The 23,009-nt window shown below is 38.1% G+C and overlaps 3 protein-coding genes across 3 annotated transcripts in view; 2 read left to right on the top strand and 1 right to left on the bottom strand.

Annotated features, from left to right (window-relative positions):
* Positions 1-5,001: 5,001 nt before the first annotated feature.
* LOC131428772 (uncharacterized) lies at positions 5,002-7,185 on the top strand. The gene has a single exon (XM_058592817.1). The coding sequence runs from the start codon at positions 5,002-5,004 to the stop codon at positions 7,183-7,185; it is 2,184 nt and encodes a 727-aa protein (XP_058448800.1).
* On the top strand, positions 7,186-10,434 carry LOC131428771 (uncharacterized). Its single transcript, XM_058592816.1, has one exon. It carries the CDS (start codon positions 7,186-7,188, stop codon positions 10,432-10,434), a length of 3,249 nt encoding a protein of 1,082 aa, XP_058448799.1.
* An 830-nt stretch (positions 10,435-11,264) lies between these two features.
* Positions 11,265-23,009, bottom strand: part of LOC131428770 (homeobox protein 10) — a 154,700-nt gene continuing 142,955 nt past the window's right edge. Inside the window, exon 5 of the mRNA XM_058592815.1 lies at positions 11,265-12,324. Coding sequence (XP_058448798.1) covers positions 12,121-12,324 — 204 coding nt within the window. The 3' untranslated portion in view covers positions 11,265-12,120. The remainder of the gene's footprint in view (positions 12,325-23,009) is intronic.

Below are 23,009 nucleotides of genomic sequence, written 5' to 3'. Positions count from 1 at the left end.
CAGCAAATGCGTGTGTGACAAATAATTTCACTCAATTTTCTCGGAGATGGTTAAACCGTTTTCTACAAACTCAGATTCATATGAAAAGTCTAATACTCCCAAATAAGGTTCCTGAATTACGTTTGGATCCGACTTCTGATTGCGGAACCACAGGATGATATGTGAAACGAAATTAAAATAATGCAATTAATTTTTCTCGTAGATGGCTGAACCGATCTAAGATTCAAATGAAATCTAAGAATCATCTATGATTCAAATGAGAGGTCTTAAAATCCTATAAAACCTCTTACTTTTTAGTCAGATCCGACTTTTGGTTTAGAAAATGCAGGGTGATTAGTATAAAAATGTCCATTTCACATAAATTAATCAGGTTTATCGGGTTTGCAGATTTGGATAGTCGATTACCAAATAAATTTATTTCAGTTTGAGCGGTATTCGTTTTTGGATTCGGAATGTACCCCCAAATTTTAATTCGCACTACAATTTCTCAAAGATGTCTACACACTGCTCAGGTGAATTTAACTAATTTCGGCTACACCGATTTTAGAATTCCGGTTCCAGTATCGAATCGATTCTCAAAGCTCAATCATTTTCTCAAAAAAGACCAAATCGAACTTCAAAAACAAATATTACAGGACTTAAGGTCCCATAAAAAATTGGTGAATTTTATCCGATTCTGGAATTACAGATGATGAGTATATAATTTTCATGTAAATTGTTTGGCGTAATAATTTATGGCCATTCGAATCATTTTGGGCTATGCTAATTCCTGAATACCGGCTCTGGAAGTACCATAAATAATGACGAAAAACTCTAAAATGGAACTTACCTCGACATCTCATGGAATGTTCAATCGATTGTCGCACGCTAAGATTGAAATTCGATATGTTTTGCAGTTTCGGCATTACAGGGTAATGAGTGATTAAAATCTCAATTTGCCGTTTTAAACGACGATAATTAAAATAATGTCATGAGAACTAAAACACCTTAGAATATCCATGCAAAAACACATGCGTATTGATAAAAAAAGGTATCATCTCACTGCTAGGTGGATTAAGCACGTTTTTTATGCTCAGATCACAGCATGCTGTGCGTTTGGCTATTAGCTTTCGTTTGTTTACTTGTTTGTGTGGTTGAAATTCTGCGTTTTCGAAATGTCGCGTAATGAAAAGGAAGTGAAAATTGAGGTTCGGGACACATGGCTAAGTGAGAAGGGTATTACTATGCGAAAATTGGCGAAGCGGTTTGGAATTCATCATACCAGTATTAAAACCATCATTAAAAAGTTTGGGAAACACTACTCTTTGGATGAGCTACCAGGAAGAGGCAGAAAACCCGGTTCTTCCAACCCGAAACTGGACCATAAAGTGGTACCTCTAATCATGAAGAACAAATCAATACGTGATGTGGCCAAAAACAGCAGGGACGAGTGTCGGAATGATCCAGCGTATCAAGAGGCGAAATCACCTGAAGACCTACAAGGAGCAGAAAATCTCGAAACAAAGTGTAGAACAGAAGAAGCGAGCAGCAACAGGACCCGGAAATTATATTCGCGTCTTTTCCGGATGCATGCGTTTTGATGGACGATGAGAATTGTGTAAAGGAGGACTCGAAAACCCTTCTAGGTCCACAATACTTTACTGTCGTCGTTGGGGAGGATGTGAGCGATGCGGACAGGTCGATTCAAGTGAAGAAATTCGGTCGAAAGGTACTGGTATGGCAAGCAATATGTTCCTGTGGTTTGAAGTCAACCATTTCTTACACTACCGGAACTGTAAATGCAAAAATCTATCGATCTGAGTGTCTCCAGAAGAGATTGCTGCCATTATATAGGAAGCATAGTACATCTCCACTGTTTTGGCCGGATTTAGCGTCGGCTCACTATGCCAAAACCACTCTCAATTGGCTTGTGGAAAAGGGTATAAATTTCGACAAGAAAAACCACAATCCACCAAATTGCCCTCAGCTTCGACCCATCGAACGTTACTGGGCAATCGTGAAAGGATCTTCAAGAAGACTGGTAAGGCAGCTGGGAACATGCAGGAGTTCAAAAAATTTGAACTCAAGCGTCCAGAAAATGCGATGCAACACTTGTCCGGAACTTGTTGAAGAGCGTTCGATCAAAAGTTCGAAATTCGTGAAGGAATAACTTAAATTTCATTCGGTTTCCATTATACTCAAGTTTAACCTCGTGCAATAAAGGATCAATTTTTAGTTTGAATAAAATATCGGTTTTTATCATAACTTGAAAGAAAAATTTGTGGATAGCTTATTTTCGATATACTCCTTAGTGGGTTAAATCCGAGCTTTTAATGCCTTTTTTGATATGAAATTGTTTATTTATAAAATTAAAATGAATTTTTGATATTTTTAAGCACAATGGTTCGTAAACCGTTATTCCAAACGAAAGGTACCGAAAAGTGATGAAAATATTATTCGTCGAGCAGTTACTGCGATTCAAATGGGAATTTCTGTACGACCAGATGGCGATTGACTCTGATTAATTATTTTGCTCTTTGTTGATTTATATTTTATGATCATTTAATAACATAACATTCATTTATTTATCATTTTAAATTTACAAAATTTAGTTAATGTGTACTGATTCAGCAAAAAGCATAGGCGGTCAGGGTTACCCCACCATTTTTGAAAAAGCAAAATTGGACTTTTTCGTAAAATGCTTGTATCACGAAAATTATCAAAGATATAAAAAAAATGCTATACGCTAAAGGCTAACCTGTAATTTGAGATATATAACGACTTGATCTGATGCAAATAAGCATTTTTTCTAAACCTTACCATACAAATGTTTTAATAAGCTTTATTTTCTCAGAAGAGTCAATCAGGCAATAAACGAACGAATCAATAAGGGCATTCCATTTTTTTCTTATTTTGGTAAATCAGTTTTATATTGTTTAGCAGTGTAGAACTAGGTTCGGAAAATTGTTCTATGTTTCTTTACGATCGATTATTGATTAGTCAATTACAGGTTCCATGGATTCTCAACAACGTACCACAATTCCTAACGAATATATTTCATATTTATTAAAATGCTAAATTTCTCATCATCTGCATATCCCCAAATTAGCACTGAATATTTTAGTTGAACTTTCTATCGAAATTCCTCTGAAAAAATTAATGCCAATAAAGATTTGTAGTTTATCCATTGTAGGTCAAAAAATTCAATAGACATTATAAGATTTACAGGTGACGCAAATCCACATGTGATGCTTGTTAGGTTGGCAACTCGATCCACGAAGACGCGACAACCATCAAAGAAATGAAACACCGTGATTCCAGTTCATTCTCATACACATACCATTGTAATCGATCTGAATAAAAGTTAGTTATAAGTTTGACTGCTCCGAGAGCACACGCGATTTTTTGATTTTGTAACGATACAGTCCATTGCCTCCGAACAGCACATTTTTTGGTTCTTTCGAACCGGATCGATCCTGTTACGGAGTTCTGACCAACTTTCTCGCGGAAATGTTGGAATTCTAGTGATTTTATTTGAAACCGAACACCGACTGGTGTACTCGTTATCGCGGAAACGACAGTGCGAAGTGACGCCATTGCGTGAAGAAGCTATCTGCGGGAAGCATTCGAATACGACGCCATTTTGAAATCGGACCACCGACGGTTCGACATATAGAAAATAAGCTTGCCTTCATACATGGTGATTGCAAAGAAAAAGCCCTGAGGGCGCAATCCGGAAAATTAATGTGATTGTGCCTGAGTAATCATTTGTTGCTGACACCACCGATTGTGGTTGAATTCGGAAAGTCTAACATAGTTTAAATTTATCACTAAGTGATCGACGTTGAATGCGGGAACAACGCGTTTGTGTTACCGGTTCTATTGTGCAGTGAGCGATTTCGTACTAGACAGTGTGCATTTGTGAATTTACTCGGCTACCGGCTTAGAACGCCGATTCAGTTGTAAAGGGTGATTTTTTAAGAGCTTGAGAACTTTTTTAAACAATAAAACGCATAAAATTTGCAAAATCTCATCGGTTCTTTATTTTAAACGTTAGATTGGTACATGACATTTACTTTTTGAAGATAATTTCATTTAAATGTTGACCGCGGCTGCGTCTTAGGTGGTCCATTCGGAAAATCCGCTTTTTTATCGACAAATTTTGTTCAGCGATGAGGCTCATTTCTGGTTGAATGGCTACGTAAATAAGCAAAATTGCCGCATTTGGAGTGAAGAGCAACCAGAAGCCGTTCAAGAACTGCCCATGCATCCCGAAAAATGCACTGTTTGGTGTGGTTTGTACGCTGGTGGAATCATTGGACCGTATTTTTTCAAAGATGCTGTTGGACGCAACGTTACAGTGAATGGCGATCGCTATCGTTCGATGCTAACAAACTTTTTGTTGCCAAAAATGGAAGAACTGAACTTGGTTGACATGTGGTTTCAACAAGATGGCGCTACATGCCACACAGCTCGCGATTCTATGGCCATTTTGAGGGAAAACTTCGGAGAACAATTCATCTCAAGAAATGGACCGGTAAGTTGGCCACCAAGATCATGCGATTTGACGCCTTTAGACTATTTTTTGTGGGGCTACGTCAAGTCTAAAGTCTACAGAAATAAGCCAGTAACTATTCCAGCTTTGGAAGACAACATTTCCGAAGAAATTCGGGCTATTCCGGCCGAAATGCTCGAAAAAGTTGCCCAAAATTGGACTTTCCGAATGGACCACCTAAGACGCAGCCGCGGTCAACATTTAAATGAAATTATCTTCAAAAAGTAAATGTCATGTACCAATCTAACGTTTAAAATAAAGAACCGATGAGATTTTGCAAATTTTATGCGTTTTATTGTTTAAAAAAGTTCTCAAGCTCTTAAAAAATCACCCTTTAGTTGGAAACACTGGAATACTGGTTCTACATTGTGGTTGTGATTAACGCGTTACTTGAAATAAAACAAGTAAATTCGTTGTGCTCGAAATAATTTCGTGAAAGAGCCGCGAATCGGATTAGTAAATGTTGAATGTCGATCGAAACGCCAATGCCGAGGGCTAAAAAAGGTGATCCACGAAAGTTGGAATTACCAGAAAAGGACGAAGAAGAAAATGAAACCCCATCAGTGAGTGCTCAAAAAGTGAAGAAAAAAGCCAAAGAAGAAAGGAAAGAAGCAATGGCAGCAATAAAGGTGATGAACAGCCGAATGGATTCCGTGCGAAACAAATTGATGAGAGTGCGATCGAGTTTGGAATCTAGCCAAGACGTTCCAAACCCAAATCTGAAGTGTAAACAGTTCTTACAGCTTCAGCTAAAAACCATCGAGAGTGCCTTTGCGGAATACGACCAGCTTCAACAGAGAGTTTTTGAAGCGGACGTTGGAGACGAGGTACGAGAGGAGGCTGAGGAAGCATATGTTAGGTTTGAGCAGCAATACGGTGAGTTATTCATCTATATTTCTAAATTGATCGATGATAACATTAAGATGGAGGAAGATGCTGCTCGCACCATCCAGCCGCTACAAAGTATGCAGAATAGGACGTCCGAATTTGCGCTACACCTACCACCGTTGAAGGTTCCGTTACCCACGTTTGATGGGACGTATGAGAATTGGTTCGCCTTTCGATCTATGTTCGAGACGATTATGCAGCGGTACAGTTCTGAAGCTCCCGGTATTAAGCTTTACCATCTCCGAAACTCGTTAGTGGGCAAAGCCGCAGGTATTATTGACCAAGAAATCATAAACAATAATGATTACAATGCTGCGTGGAAGATGTTGATTGAGCGATACGAAGACAAAAGGCTCATTATTGATAAACATATTGATGCTCTTTTCAACCTTCCAAAACTACTGAGCGAAAATGCGTCCGATCTCCGAAAACTTATTGACACATGCACGAAAAATGTTGAAGCTTTAAAGAACCTTGGTCTTCCTGTAGAAGGATTAGGGGAGTGCATGATGATCAATCGTCTTGTTTCCAAATTAGACACCGAAACTCGCAAAGCCTGGGAATTGAATCACGTAGACGATGACTTACCAGGATATGACGACACGCTTGAGTTTCTACGAGAAAGATGTAAGGTATTGGAAAAGATTCAACCTGCAGTGAAGCAAATACCGAAAAACCAAAAACCAGTACGCAACGTAGAAGAAGCGAAGGGAAAGACGAGTACCTTATTCACTGTTACCGATAAGTGTCCGCAATGTTCTAATAATCATGAGCTGTGGAGATGTGATACGTTCAAGAACGTAAACTTATCCAACAAGTACAATCCCCTGCGACGCATTGGTGCCTGCTTCAATTGTCTCCAGAAAGGACATAGACTAAGCAACTGCACGTCGAAACATACGTGCAAAAAGTGTCGGAAACCTCATCACACAATTCTCCATCCTGATGATAGTGCGAAAGAGTCTGAAAAGTCGTCACCGTCCGCAAAGAAGGCAGAGCAAACGAAAACTTTTGAGCAGTCATCAACGAGCGGTTCGACTGTAGCTACAACAGATGTAGAGCAACAATCTAATTTCTGCGCGCAACCAAAAAACTTGGGAAAGCAGATACTCCTTTCTACAGCAGTCGTTCTTCTCCACGGGAAGGGCGGTCAACAGTATCCCTGTCGAGTACTACTGGACTCTGGGTCGCATACGAGCTTTGTGACCGAGCAGTTCGCGACTCTTTTAGCGCTAAAGAAGCATCCAACAAATGTGCACATCAGCTGTTTGAACGATACTCAGACCAAAGTTCGTCTCAAGATCCATACCCAAGTGACGTCTCGTGTCAACGACTACACGGTTTGCTTGGAACTGCTTGTGGTTCCCAAAATCACGGGAGTTCTGCCAAGTAGTAAGGTGGATATTAGTACCTTGTCTCTCCCAAGCGAAATCGAACTCGCAGATCCAAGATTCCATGTCCCCGACAAGATCAACATGTTGTTGGGAGCAGATGTATTTTTTGATATGCTGATGATAGGTCGACTTCAACTACCAAGAAGTGGTGCTTTACTACAAGAAACTCAGTTTGGATGGGTTTTGAGTGGACCAGTTCCGAACGAAGATTCTCGAGTCGTTCATTCCTTCTCCGCTACTGCCTCCGAAGAAAGCGTGGATACATTAGTGAGAAAGTTTTGGGAAATTGAATCGTTCGGCGATATCGAAGGATTAAATTCTACTATTGAAGAAGAATGCGTGCAACATTTCGAAAGAACGCATCAGTGAATGGCAAACGACAGATATTTGGTGCGTTTACCGTTCAATGATAAGAAGATCCTACTGGGAGATTCGAGGCGCACGGTCGAAAAACGATTTTATGGATTGGAAAAACGTCTGAACGGCGTTCCTGAGCTGAAGCAACAGTATAGTGACTTCCTGCGGGAGTACGAAGCACTTGGTCACATGATCGAGAATCCGAAGCCCGATGATTCACAGGGTTTCTATTTACCACACCACTATGTCCTGAAACCCACTAGTTCTACTACAAAGTTACGTGTGGTTTTCGATGGATCAGCAGCGTCAGATACGGGGATTTCAATCAATGAAACCCAATTGATCGGGCCAATTGTACAAAATGATTTGGTCTCGATTCTTCTGAATTTCCGTATCCATAGATTTGTGTTTACAGCCGACATCTCTAAAATGTACCGGCAAGTCGCGGTACACGAAGACGACCGAAGATATCAGAGAATCTTGTGGAGGGAAACCCAGAATGAACTATTGAAAACGTACGACTTGCAAACCGTAACGTACGGCTTAGCTTCATCGCCATTTCTTGCGACGATGTCTCTCCGTCAATTGACTGAAGATGAAGGAGTACAGTATCCATTAGCCTCGAAGGCGATCCAGAAATCTTGCTATATGGATGATGCACTCTTTGGAGCTGATACATTACCGGAAATCATTGAATTGAAGAATCAGACCGTAGCTCTTTTGGCAAAGGGTTGTTTTTGTGTACACAAATTTGCCTCGAATTCCCAAGAACTACTGACGGACATCCCAGAAGTCCAACGAGAACGTGGTATTGAAATCAAGGATACCAGTATCAACACAATTATGAAAACACTGGGTGTGGCGTGGATCCCTGCCAAAGATGAGTTTACAGTAGTGCTCTCTACACATCCAGTCGACAAGTACGCTATTTACACAAAACGAACAATTTTGAGTCAAATTGCAAAGATATTCGATCCGTTGGGCTTTGTAGGTCCGGCGGTAACTGCTGCTAAATTAATTATGCGTGAGCTGTGGTCATTGAACCTGGAGTGGGATCAAACGGTTCCTGCAGATATGGCGCAGTTGTGGATAGAGTACTACCAACAGTTACAAACTCTAAACAATATCAAAATTCCGCGATGGATTTTGAGCAAAGAAACCAGTGACATCGAGCTCCATGGGTTTGCTGACGCTTCAGAGCTCGCATACGGTGCCTGCATCTATACACGATTGAAACGAACTGACGGTACAGCGGAGATGAAGTTAGTATGCAGCAAGTCAAGAGTGTTACCCAGGAAAACAAAGGAACAGAAGCAAATCACCACACCACGTGCCGAATTATTGGCGGCAGTGCTATTATCACGGTTAACTGTGAAGATACTAGCTGCGTTCGAAATACAATTTAGTTGTGTGACTATGTGGAGTGACTCGCAAATTGTCTTGTGCTGGATTCGAAAGTCACCTAGTGAGCTGAAAACTTACGTTGGCAATCGAGTCCGAGAAATTCAAAATACGACTGAGGGATTTCAATGGAAATACATCCCAACGAAGGAGAACCCTGCTGCTTGTTTATCGCGTGGAATCGCCCCGAAGAACATGGAGTCTCATTCGCTCTGGTGGACTGGACCAACAATGTTTCGTATTGCAGATCCAATCATTGTTGTGCCGCCTGCAATAGTGGACGAAGATATTCCTGAAGTGAAGAAGACAGTGTTAGTAACAGCGATCACAGAAGCACGGCTACCGCTTTTCGATCGAATTAGCCGTTTTTCAATTATTCTGCGTGCTATGGCATATGTGGTGCGTTTTTGTGATGTTTTGCGTAGTGGTAGGAAGAAACTCACTAACGGTTTACCTACGACGGATGAGATTTCACGATCTCACGCACTGATCATGCGATTAGTGCAAACTGAAGCATTTGCTACTGAGTTGAAGTTATTGCGAACGAAGAACCCCAATTTGAAAGTTCCCTTCCGGAGCTTGCATCCTTTCATCGATCCAAATGATGCAATTCTGCGAGTCGGAGGCCGTTTGAGGAACGCCCAAGTTCCTTATGAGTACAAGCATCAAGCGTTACTCCCGGAAAGACATCCCTTGACAATAACATTGATACGATACTTGCATCAAACCAATCTTCACCCCAATCAAAGAAGCTTGCTAGCTATAGTAAGACAGCGATATTGGCCTCTACGAGCAAAAAACATCATCAGAAAGGTTATATATCAGTGTATACCATGCTATCGGTTAAAACCAACTACATCTACGCAACTCATGGGAGATCTACCCGACTATCGAGTCCAGCCGTCGTTTCCGTTCACACGCACCGGGCTGGATTTCGCCGGTCCATTCAATATTCGTGGCAACCACAAACTACGAAACGCGCAGATTACGAAAGGTTACATCTGTGTATTTGTGTGCATGGCAACTCGCGCCCTTCATCTGGAAGCGGTTTCAGACTTGACGTCGGAAGCCTTTCTTGGGGCCCTGCAACGGTTTGTCAGTCGTCGAGGTCTGATCGAGAATTTGTACTCCGACAATGCAACCAATTTTGAAGGCGCTAACAATGAACTACGTCGTCTAGCTGAACTGTTTCGTGATGAGCAACATTGTCGTGATCTTGATACGTTTTGTACACAGCGAGGAATCAAGTGGTCCTTCATTCCGCCACGAAGCCCACACTTCGGGGGGATTTGGGAAGCGGGTGTCAAATCCGTTAAACGGCACCTCATGCGAATTTTGGTCGAGCATAATCTTTCCTTCGAGCAATTCTCAACAGTGCTTACCCAGATAGAGGCGATTTTAAACTCGCGGCCATTAACACCTACTTCAGACGATCCAAACGATGTTCGTGCTATCACTCCGGCCCATTTTCTAATCGGTCGGGAGTTTCAAACGATCCCAGAGCCTTCATATCAGCAAATTCATCCTGGTCGGCTGTCCAAGTGGCAGTTCGTCCAAGATTTAAAGCAAAAATTCTGGAACCTGTGGATGACCCACTATCTTCACGAGCTTCAGCAACGCCAGAAGGATTTTAAAATCACCACGTTCAAGATTGGTGCGTTAGTATTGGTCGTCGACGACAACGTACCTCCTTTGCAATGGATGCTTGCCCGCATCACTGAGCTGATTCCAGGAAGAGACGGCCACACACGTGTGGTTGGTCTGCGTTTACCTAACGGCAAAACAACGACGAGAGCAATCAAGAAGATCTGTTTACTTCCATTGGATGGTGAAGGAGAAGAACCAGCCATCCCTTCTTGAAATGGTCCATTTCAACGCGCGGGAGAATGTTAGGTTGGCAACTCGATCCACGAAGACGCGACAACCATCAAAGAAATGAAACACCGTGATTCCAGTTCATTCTCATACACATACCATTGTTATCGATCTGAATAAAAGTTAGTTATAAGTTTGACTGCTCCGAGAGCACACGCGATTTTTTGATTTTGTAACGATACAGTCCATTGCCTCCGAACAGCACAATGCTGGTGCATAAAAACGAAAATAATCAAATGGCTAAATATTTCAAGAATGACTTAAAGCGGTGGCAAACGTATCCAGCATTTCATGCAGACACGTAAAATTATATGTTTAGAGACTTGAAAATTAATTAGAATGCATGAATCATTTGTTAAATGAACTTTGATAATATACCATTTGTGACGATCGAATTGGTCGGTTTTCGAAGACTTACTTAACTTAACTTATTCCAATTCTTCTAAGTGAGTAGATAGGTAGGAAGGATACGAGAATACTTACCATACTGCAAATTCTACTTGTACAGAACACGAGTAAAGTACTTTTTGAATTGAACTGAAAAGAAATGTCTCACTTATGAACAACGATTCGAATGACGAATATTAAGCATACTAGTCTATGCAACATGCAACTGTAGGGTAAAAATTTGCGTACAAGGGGAGAAAAATGCCCAAAAGCCATGTATGTTGACCGTTTCCCTTCGCCTTTCTTCGGATTTTTTTTATATGAAGTGACAGGATCACGTGTTCGGACATCCGCTCATACAAATGCGCAGTTAATCTTCAAACATCGATTATGAAAATCACTGATTTTATTTTGTATCATTTCTTTATTAAACTTATATAAGTTTTACAGATGGGTTTCTTTAGTTTGTTTTGATTTATTCAGTTTTATCATTAGGTAATTGAATACGAATCACTATGACGCAAGGAAATTTATTTAAATACTGAGAATTCAAACTTTTTACATCGCTTATTGTGCTTCTTCTTCTGCTTCTTATTCCTCTTTTTCTCTCCGTCCCACTATTATAAGAAATCATTTTACACTATGCTTCCGTGACGTTTGTCATCTCTTGAGCTTGCTCCCAAAATAAATACTCAATTTATAAACTATAGTTGGAATGCACTGTTTTCCAGCAACTACTGAAAAATAAGCATTTTGTTGCCTAGAAGGTAGTAATTTTACGTCTTCACTTAGTAAAAGGGTTACATGCTAAATACAATGATAATTTCTATAGATCACATTTTTCAATTTCACTCACTCACTTTTTTCGTTCATTTTTGACTCGGTTTGTTCGCACTGTTCGCTACATACTCACATACTCTCTAAAATCAGCATTAGTTAAATTAATGTATAGTAAATTCGTTTTGTCCATTATTTTCAACTGGGAATTTTTAGATTCTTTTAAAATACACTTCAATTGTTAGCTTTTTCAGATTCAAAGAAATTCTGACAATTCTATACAGCGTAGAAGGAAGATCAGTAGTTTATATTCTCCGTTGGAAGATGTGAAAGAAAAACAATTTTTTGAAAGATTTTGACTAATAACATTCCTAAGCAATAGTTTCACTGTAAAGTAGATCGAGATGATTCGGGGCGTGACTTTGAGATAGAAAATACAAACCACTGATCACAGAGTACAATAAATAAAACTCAACAATTTGCTCAGCATACAAGTCTATCCTAATACTAATGCCTCAGGTCGTCCTCCATCCGACAGCGCTTCCGACTACTGTTTCCCGTGTCCACCAGATCCAAACTTTCCGAGTCCGAGTCCATCGGTTCGCTACAGTCACCGTCACCATCGCCCAGTTCTTCTTGTTTCCGCTTGGCGGTAGCCATTTCGGCCGCGTGCTTCTTGCGCCACTTAGTTCGACGGTTCTGGAACCACACCTGAAACAAGCGAGAGAGAAAAAAAGATAAAATTCGTTAACACTCGTTAATTGCACTTGAATGGCTGTTCCGGCTCGGGTAGACTATAATTATCAGTGCCAAAAAGTAGCTATTCTGTTGAAACGGCCAACTGACAACAACTCGGATAATGGTAGCGGCTGTCGTAAGGAACACGCGTTCAGCAGCTCGCAAAACGCACAACGCTGTTTTTACGGCTCCATTATGGCCGTTTAATTACACGCATAAAGTGTCGCTGGAACACGCCCAGACTCATTTTAAGAATAAACAGTATCATCATCTTCCGTCGATGGGCTCGTTGGATTCGTATGTTGATTACCGCTAACCAGAGCTGCCAGAAAAATGTATGTTGGCAATTAGGTTTACATTTTCGATTATTAAAACATCATTGTCAAACTTCTACACGATATCCCACTGCAATTTCGGATGCATTATTTCCATGTGAATTTTCTTAGCTCATTCTTACATTTATAAAAAAAACACTAAGTTGATACAATCTTGTTTGATCCATTTCATTCAATGATTTCTCATGGTTTTGTAGCACTGCCAAAAATAACGTTACAACTCGAGCGAGGATTTTAGTAGAAATTATGCTTTTATTTTGTACTGCTCTGGCAATCTTGTGCTAGTAATAAAACAATATTTTCGTAAAAAGTTTTACAAAGAACCTCCAGCTCGCATCGTCCGCTGGAACGTAGTACGGACATAATCTTCATCGAGGCCATCATCATTATCATCACGGATTTTAATCCGATTACAGAGCAGCTTTAAATTAGAAGTCTGTTCCTAAACCTCAAACACGATCTCAACCGAAGTGTGCAGAAGAAGATCGACAAAATAATGATTTTTAAGTGCTTTATTATTACAGCTAAAATTAGGTTGCTCTTCGGTGTTTTGATTTTTAACCCAGCATCGGTGCCAGGACGGTGGCCATGGGCTAAATGAGAAATAAACAAGAGACGGCTGAAACAGAGAGCACCAAACCAACGAGAAAGAAGACCTATCCCGGGAAACAGTTCCGCAAAATGAGGCTGCCGGCTCGAGCTTCTTTTCAGCACAAGTTTTGACAGAACCATACGGGACGCAATCGGACACCGTCAACAAGGAGGTGATGGTAACGGAAGAAGGCCATCATAAATAACGAGATTATAAAAACTAAGGAAGAGATTTATGACGGTATTTGGAGAAAGAAAATGAGAAAACAAACAGAGCAGCAGATAAAAACAAAACCGGTGTACATCTGATTTGTTTTTGTACCTATGATTGTCGATTCCATCAGTTTGTGCAGTTATTTACGGTTGCTCCCGTTAGTACGCCGTTGGGTTTATTCTATTGGTGAATCAGGACATCTTGCCAATGAGAATGCCGCGCTATGCGAAAGTCATTGGAATATAACAAATGATGTTTTTTTTTTTTTCAGTAGAGTTTTAAACGAAGCACAATATATCTAGGGTTGCCACAACGGATGAATACCTTGCATGAAGAATCTTTTTTAGTAAAGGAGTTTTTAATTGAAGCAAGTTACTTATTTAAAACCCCGATATATCAAATCATACAATAATTGTGATCTAGTACCGAATGCTGAATCTGTGCTTGAATACTGATGTTACCATATTATTCTCACTTTGCGAGGCGTGTATTGCACAGTATGAATGTATGCTGAATCAAAAGTGTGATAATAACTGCAACTAATCTGTACTGACAGAACTCTGATACAGTCATGTGTTCTTATACTTGTATATTCACGTGAAATCAACAGCTTGCAGTTCTAAACCATAAAGGTAGGCTCCCAAAACTGAGTGTTCGGTGGAGAATAGATTACTTTTCTACTTGGTTATTAATTTATGGAGATAATTTAACACTATTTTGTTATTTTACATTGATTTATAGAGAAAAATAATGAGTAAAAGTGAGTCCGTAGATGTCAAGAAGTTCGTCCGTAGATCCGTAGAAAAATCAGAAATCCGTAGGGTTAGCATCACTGCTCTGACGTTTACAAACGACAACACAAACATATGGCTCTGTTTTTTTCTTTGCTTCTTTTCTGCTCGTTGCAAAGACAACTTATTAACAAGATATCCAGCTCTCACATTTCCCAAACAAATCATTGTCAACATCTTTTTTTGCGAGCATGGCGCCCTCAGACGAATCCACATCGAATCTCGTATATAGCAAAAGGGAAGAAATATGTCAAATTCGTGCGCTCCAAAATAGCAGCACTGCCAACCCATACATTTCGACCGTCCCACGACAAAAGGGCCTAACTGTAAATGACAGTTTCTCTTTGTTCACTTTTTCTTTCACGATTTACCAAACTGATTTTATATTTGACGCTTTACTCTTCGCGAAACTTTCAAGGTAAAACTACAATCTTTCGATTTATATTGAAAACTTTAGAGAATTTGCAATAATGGCACAGACTAACAGACAGGACACTCAAATTAGATTCTTCAATCATTCTAACGATCATTTCGAATATTCCTTTATTTGGGACAGTACTCACATGTGTCATGATGGCGCCACGTTACCCTATCAAAAACATCCTGTCTGTCATCTAGACTGTGTTTATTTTTTTCATTTACCAACAGAGTTGCCATTCATACAGAATTTCCTGTAATATATTGATTTGTATACGTCCATGCGTATTTCTTACAGGATACAGATTTAATACATATTGCCAAAACTATATGCATAATTGTGCCTACTTCTCATCCTCCAACGCAATACAAAATCGAACCCGTTTTGTTACAGTATTTACTTGCTTCTGGTCTGCCGCCACTTGTGAAAACTGCCAACACAATAAAAAATAGTCTAGATGAACAACGTTGAGTCAAATAAATGGTTACCTTCCAACATCGCGAAAAAGTTAAATATATTATCAACGTAATCCAATAATTTATTATGACGATTCATTTTCAAATATTTTGATGAAATCAGGCATCCCTGCAAGCAGCTGATCGGTGTTGACAAACGAGGGGAAACCAACTAGTAAAAAAACTTTTACATAACACAAGGGGTGTACCGATAGTAAATAGTTCGCGCAGTACAATATAGGTGGAACTAGTGCATCCCGAAAAATTATTTTTATAAGAATTTACTCATACTGTCATGTCTGTTAGTCTGTGATAATGGCTCCGTAATAATCAAAAGCGAAAGTAAACAAAGAGAGGCTCTCATTTGCAGTTAGGCCCTTTTGTCGTAGGACTATCGAATTGACATGATAGCTCCAAGCTGACAGGGTCTGGCTCGTTGTCAGAGATGCCAGATCTGCAGATTTGTCTGTAAATCTGCAGATTTCGGACATAGTGCTTGCTGCAGACATTTTTTGTTATGCAGACTTTTGCAGACTTTTGAAAATCGAGGTTTTTGCAGACTTTCGGTAAAAATTTACGAACTTTTGAAATTGTCGTGACCTTTTTTTTTTGCACGCCAAGTCAGTTTAGCTTATCATACTTTATAGAGAAATTGCTGCCAGCAAGACATACTTGCTAATTGCAGATTTTTTCGTATATACAGACTTTTGCAACACTTTCTGAAGATATTTGAAATTTTTACCTTGCATCTCTGCTCGTTTTCAAACTCGTAAGCAGGATCACCACATTCAGGCAAAATGAGTAGTGAAAATCATAAGGCAAATCTTATGATCACTAAATTTCTGTTTGAGCTGTTAGTAGAATATTCTCACAAATAGTACTGTTGTTGTACCGTTGAATTCCACTATGTCACGTCATTACACTCTCACAAAGTCACTATTTTCACAGTCACTATTTCTCCGAAAGTGTATCAAACGTTATATTATTTTTTTTTTATTAAGTTTATCAAACGTTATAATACAGATACGTATTTCTGAATGTTATTTACACCCTTCTTCAGTGTATCGGTTTTGTAAGTTTATTGAATTGAATAAACTTATAAAACCGATACACTGAAGAAGGATGTAAATAACATTCCGAAATACGTATCTGTATTATAACACTTTCGAAAATATAGTGACTGTGAAAATAGTGACTTTGTGAGAGTGTAATGATGTGACATAGTGGAATTCAACGGTACAACAACAGTACTATTAGAGAGAAATCTTATGATGCATCAAAATCACCATTTCATAAGATAAATATGAAAAACATACCTCTATTATAATGTTTATGATTCCGCAATATACATTTCATCTATCACTATAATAGTTTTCAAGCGAACAAAAATTGAATTCCACGGTATATGAGAGAAATTATATTTGTCATAGAAATTTCGCATAATTTTCCTAAAAATTTCGTATGAATTTCATAAGGCTGTTTATTGGAATTTCAATTTTCGTGACTCCATAAGGCATACGATAAGTTTGTGTAAAAAACAGTTCTTGTCTTCAAGGTTTTGTTCAGTGAATGCTTCAACTTTGACTTCAAGTCGCCATTTAAACGCATTTTAATATTTTTATAGTATTATATATTTAATACTTTAATTTTCAAGACCGAAACATTGATTTCAGTAAATTGGATCACCGAAAAGCACTTACTCATCAACATGTGGTTCAAACTTCTTGGAATTTTACCACAGCAACATCAACAAAAAACGAAATCGGTTATTTGAAAACGATATATTGTGTGATGTTACGCCGGAGCTCTTTCTACACTGCTATAAGCAGGAAATCAATTACACCCAAACCTTCGTTTAGGTAAACTTCTTTTACGTTACCTCTTTTTACGTAACTCTTTTTACGAACAAAATCTCAAATAACGTCATCTTTTTTTAAGAGCCTACTTCGTAAAAAAAGGTTTTTGCATACAACGAAAATCATTTCCGGCACATTTATTTTCCATGGAAATTACTTCAATATGGGTATTTTCGGAACGGGTTCGAGGAGCAGATGTCGGAAAACGATGTTTGAGGTGGTTCTGAATTCCAAGATGGCGACTTCCGGTTTGTTGATATTCCTAGAAAATCCTTATAATATGGATATTTTTGGAACGGGTTTGATGAGTACATGTCGAAAAACGATGTTTGCGGTGGTTCTGAATTCCAAGATGGCATAGCCATCTGCTCCAGATTTGTATATCCAGAATTTCACTTTATTATGACACTTGTTCAGCAGTTTCAACAGTCTTGATAATATGAAATAGATTTGACTGGCATTTGAATCTTTATTTACTAAATCCGGCTACAATTAGGTCTGTCGCAGATATTATTCTACTGTTTCAAAAATGTAAACTCTTACTAATGAAAACCGTTCCTAAAATATGCATATTGTAAAGGTTTTCGAAAATACTCATATTGTAAGCACAGAAAGCACATAAAATTTATAAACAAGTGAACTTTCTCAACTACACTAACACGAAACGAACAAGCAACAATCTTCCATCTCAAATGTATCTCTGGAAATCATCTTTTCTTGGGCCAATATTCAAATCAGGCTCGAAATCTGACATTCTAAATTACCGTGGAATAGCCATTATTTCAAGCATTCCTAAATTATTTGAAAAATTGTAAACGAAAAACTTTTCCAACGACTGAAAATGTAATAACAAACAGACAGCAAACTACAATACCATAATCAATTAAGCAAATAGTATACTGGGCTTTATTAAACGCTTCAGTAATAATTTCACGGTCCCATATACAATTAAATTATTATATAGTACATATGTTAGGCCTATTTTGGATTATTGCAGCCTAGTATGCAGAGATGTCTATCTCCTCTGTATGACGAAGAGCAAGCAAAATTTCTCCCCTCGCACTGACAACTTCAACGAGAGCTCTTCTCTTTCACATTTATACACCACTGTTGTGTAAAGTGTGCACACATCATGAGTGCGTTTGTTTATTTTATTTTACCTCTTCCACTGAATCGCACCAAAGTGCTAGAGCATTAGCTAATAAATTCTCTGAGGTGGATGCAGATACTTTCACAGAGGTGTACACGCCGGTGAGCACTCTGCTGTATGGTTTTCGTAGATGAAGCGTGGACACGCAAAATCAGCAAAATAAAACAATTTATCGTAAAATTTTCGGTTTTCCTTGCAAATTTTTCATAGCAAGGCCAGATCAACTCTCTATTAATTGAAGTTCACAGAAGTGTTCGCTCACCATCACGCGCCAGTGGTCACTTGGGTGTATTTAGACGAGAGCGCGTGCGGTGCTTCGTTTTTTGCATCCTCGGTGTGGCAAAAATCTGACTCTAGCGTGTATCACTCTGGTGAAATGCCATCTCTGCTAGTATGGAATCCCTATAATATTATTCACGAAAAACGCATTGAATCGATCAAAAAATAATTATTTTTATATGAACTTCGTATATTAAACAGAACAGCATTTCCTTTGCCATCGTATGAAGTACGCTGCATGCTTATCAATATACAAACACTTAAAGAACGTCGTAATGTTTCAATGCTTTATTTTATTAACGACATTATTTCTCAACGCGTACAACCATCTTCACTACTGTCGCAATTAAATTGTTATGTACCTGGTCGTCAATTACGACATTGTAGTACAATTTATTACTAATTCAGTGCATACAAATGCATTTGTAATCACAGTGTTTAAAAAAAAACAAAATGTTAGTGTTTGATGAACGTACGCTGATAGACATAATTAAGTGCCATCAGGTGGGCACTTTTTTTAATTTCTTTCACTCGATTGGTTTGAAGTGCTGAAAAATAAGTCCTAAACAAACAAAAAATCTCTTTGTATTGAAAAATTGTATAGAGAAAAAGTGTTTATTCCAAATATTTAATAAGTTTAATCGGAACACTACCCGTTTGTTCGTGTTTCGATATTTCAACCAGGGCTGGAAAAATCACCAAAAATCAAAAATCACCAGTGATCGACGATCACTGCTGATCTTAAGATCACTGATCTTGAACTTTAAAAAATCACTACTGATTTGATCACTACTGATCCTAGCCTAAAGAAAAATCGTCGTTACATAATCGCACTCATCTGATCCTTATGTGATTTGATTTCGTGTAAGATCATGATTATGGAATTAGGAAATCAGAGAAGATTTTAATTCCAAAAAATCACTACTGATGCGATCAGAAATGATTTGAGCAGAAAATCGTTTTTGATGAGGATCAGCAAAAATTGTACAAAGGGGTGAGCAAATGATACAATTGTATAAATTTTGCATAATGCAGGTGATATGCGTGCGAGTGTTCAAATCGGTGAAAATTTTCTGTTTTGTCGCTTTTGGGAATCTAATGATGGGTGAAAGAGCGTGTCAATGGGGCTTCAAAATCAATAAGTTTTGATGTTTCGAATGCGTGGAGGTGTTCAAATCGGAGAAAATTTTCTATTTTGTCGCTTTTGGGAGTCTAATGATGGGTGAAAGAGCGTGTCAATGGGGCTTCAAAATCAATAAGTTTTGATGTTTCGAATGCGTGGAGGTGTTCAAATCGGAGAAAATTTTCTATTTTGTCGCTTTTGGGAATCTAATGATGGGTGAAAGAGCGTGTCAATGGGGTTTGAAAATCAATAAGTTTTGATGTTTCGAATGCGTGGAGGTGTTCAAATCGGAGAAAATTTTCTGTTTTGTCGCTTTTGGGAATCTAATGATGGGTGAAAGAGCGTGTCAATGGGGCTTCAAAATCAATAAGTTTTGATGTTTCGAATGCGTGGAGGTGTTCAAATCGGAGAAAATTTTCTGTTTTGTCGCTTTTGGGAATCTAATGATGGGTGAAAGAGCGTGTCAATGGGGCTTCAAAATCAATCAATTTTGATGTTTCGAATGCGTGGAGGTGTTCAAATCGGAAAAATTTGTCTGTTTTGTCGCTTTTGGGAATCTAATGATGGGTGAAAGAGCGTGTCAATGGGGTTTGAAAATCAATAAGTTTTGATATTTCGAATGCGTGGAGGTGTTCAAATCGGAGAAAATTTTCTGTTTTGTCGCTTTTGGGAATCTAATGATGGGCGAAAGAGCGTGTCAATGGGGCTTCAAAATCAATAAGTTTGGATGTTTCGAATGCGTGGAGGTGTTCAAATCGGAGAAAATTTTCTATTTTGTCGCTTTTGGGAATCTAATGATGGGTGAAAGAGCGTGTCAAATCAAAATCAAATCAAAATCAAATCAAAATCAAATCAAAATCAAATCAAAATCAAATCAAAATCAAATCAAAATCAAATCAAAATCAAATCAAAATCAAATCAAAATCAAATCAAAATCAAATCAAAATCAAATCAAAATCAAATCAAAATCAAATCAAAATCAAATCAAAATCAAATCAAAATCAAATCAAAATCAAATCAAAATCAAATCAAAATCAAATCAAAATCAAACAAATTTATATATTTGATAGAAAATAATTATGAAACTGAATATAGATTTCTACTTTATGAAATGTAATAACATGAATTGTAATGCAGTTATAAAATTTAAATTTAGAACTCTAATTTGTATCTTTTGTATGTATTTTGCTAAAGCCGGTATTAAAGCAGTCCCTAGAGCGACTATAATGCCAATTAGTGATATTATGCTGTCCAGATTGGAAACCTGGGGAGTGTTGCAATGGTCGTATTAGTGACGGCGCAAAAAAGGTGCGAAAACTTCAAAACTGTCGCAAAAAATATTTCAATTTGTAAGTGTTTTTAGTTGATGGCAAAACAAAGTCACTATAATCCGGTTTTCGGTAATAGTTGTCAAAAATCTTCTAAATGAAACTTATATTGTTTTCTTAAATATGTCCATAAAAAAGTCATCATTACAATAGTAGGCTACCCTTGCAGCAAATAGAAATTCTTAAAAAGTCAGGCTTATGTTAACTTAGGAGCGTAAACAGTTTTTGTTGCTTTGGTTGAAAATATGTAACATCAAACATATAGCATACTAAGTATTGCCATAACATAATTTATGTGACTATTGATAACAAAATCGTTTGCCATCGAATAATATATATATGCTAAATGGCTTGAACGTTACATCAAATGTATATGTATATGTATGAAAATGTATTTACTATTGTTGGAACCAAAAAAATGCTTTATTTTCAACACACGTTCTAACACCAACAATGGATAAACAATAATTTTTATTCTGAGCATAACCTTGCAAGCATTACATTATAAATGCATTCAAAATTCGATTACATTAACATAAACATGGTAGTTATTGTAGAATTTAGAATCATAATGAATATGAATTAATTCTACACGGCTTATTTTCGAACATTACAAACATATGGTAATCGAAAGTGCGAGAAAAAATTGAATATCGCTTGACAAGTTTAAAAGTAGTATCACGAAATTAAAAAAAAGAAACCTTAGAAACCTCGTTTGATTCGATTTGATTTTTGATTGATAATCCTATTGACAGGCTCTGTCACCCATCATTAGATTCCCAAAAGCGACAAAACAGAATATTTTCTCCGATTTGAACACCTCCACGCATTCGAAACATCAAAACTTATTGATTTTCAAACCCCATTGACACGCTCTTTCACCCATCATTAGATTCCCAAAAGCGACAAAATAGAAAATTTTCTCCGATTTGAACACCTCCACGCATTCGAAACATCAAAACTTATTGATTTTGAAGCCCCATTGACACGCTCTTTCACCCATCATTAGATTCCCAAAAGCGACAAAACAGAAAATTTTCTCCGATTTGAACACCTCCACGCATTCGAAACATCAAAGCTTATTGATTTTCAAACCCCATTGACACGCTCTTTCACCCATCATTAGATTCCCAAAAGCGACAAAACAGAAAATTTTCTCCGATTTGAACACCTCCACGCATTCGAAACATCAAAGCTTATTGATTTTCAAACCCCATTGACACGCTCTTTCACCCATCATTAGATTCCCAAAAGCGACAAAACAGAAAATTTTCTCCGATTTGAACACCTCCACGCATTCGAAACATCAAAACTTATTGATTTTGAAGCCCCATTGACACGCTCTTTCACCCATCATTAGATTCCCAAAAGCGACAAAACAGAAAATTTTCTCCGATTTGAACACCTCCACGCATTCGAAACATCAAAACTTATTGATTTTGAAGCCCCATTGACACGCTCTTTCACCCATCATTAGATTCCCAAAAGCGACAAAACAGAAAATTTTCTCCGATTTGAACACCTCCACGCATTCGAAACATCAAAACTTATTGATTTTCAAACCCCATTGACACGCTCTTTCACTTATCATGAGATTCCCAAAAGCGACAAAACAGAAAATTTTCTCCGATTTGAACACCTCCACGCATTCGAAACATCAAAACTTATTGATTTTCAAACCCCATTGACACGCTCTTTCACCCATCATTAGATTCCCAAAAGCGACAAAATAGAAAATTTTCTCCGATTTGAACACCTCCACGCATTCGAAACATCAAAACTTATTGATTTTGAAGCCCCATTGACACGCTCTTTCACCCATCATTAGATTCCCAAAAGCGACAAAACAGAAAATTTTCTCCGATTTGAACACCTCCACGCATTCGAAACATCAAAACTTATTGATTTTCAAACCCCATTGACACGCTCTTTCACCCATCATTAGATTCCCAAAAGCGACAAAACAGAAAATTTTCTCCGATTTGAACACCTCCACGCATTCGAAACATCAAAACTTATTGATTTTGAAGCCCCATTGACACGCTCTTTCACCCATCATTAGATTCCCAAAAGCGACAAAACAGAAAATTTTCTCCGATTTGAACACCTCCACGCATT

This window comes from Malaya genurostris, chromosome 2 (assembly GCF_030247185.1).
Source record: "Malaya genurostris strain Urasoe2022 chromosome 2, Malgen_1.1, whole genome shotgun sequence".
NCBI lineage: Eukaryota > Metazoa > Arthropoda > Insecta > Diptera > Culicidae > Malaya > Malaya genurostris.
Note: the sequence above shows the minus strand (reverse complement) of the source record. Positions and strands in the feature narration are given on the sequence as shown.

Excerpts from the sequence above, each read along its gene's own strand:
- LOC131428772 (XM_058592817.1), top strand. The coding sequence starts at position 5,002 with ATGTCGATCGAAACGCCAATGCCGAGGGCTAAAAAAGGTGATCCACGA.
- LOC131428771 (XM_058592816.1), top strand. The coding sequence starts at position 7,186 with ATGGCAAACGACAGATATTTGGTGCGTTTACCGTTCAATGATAAGAAG.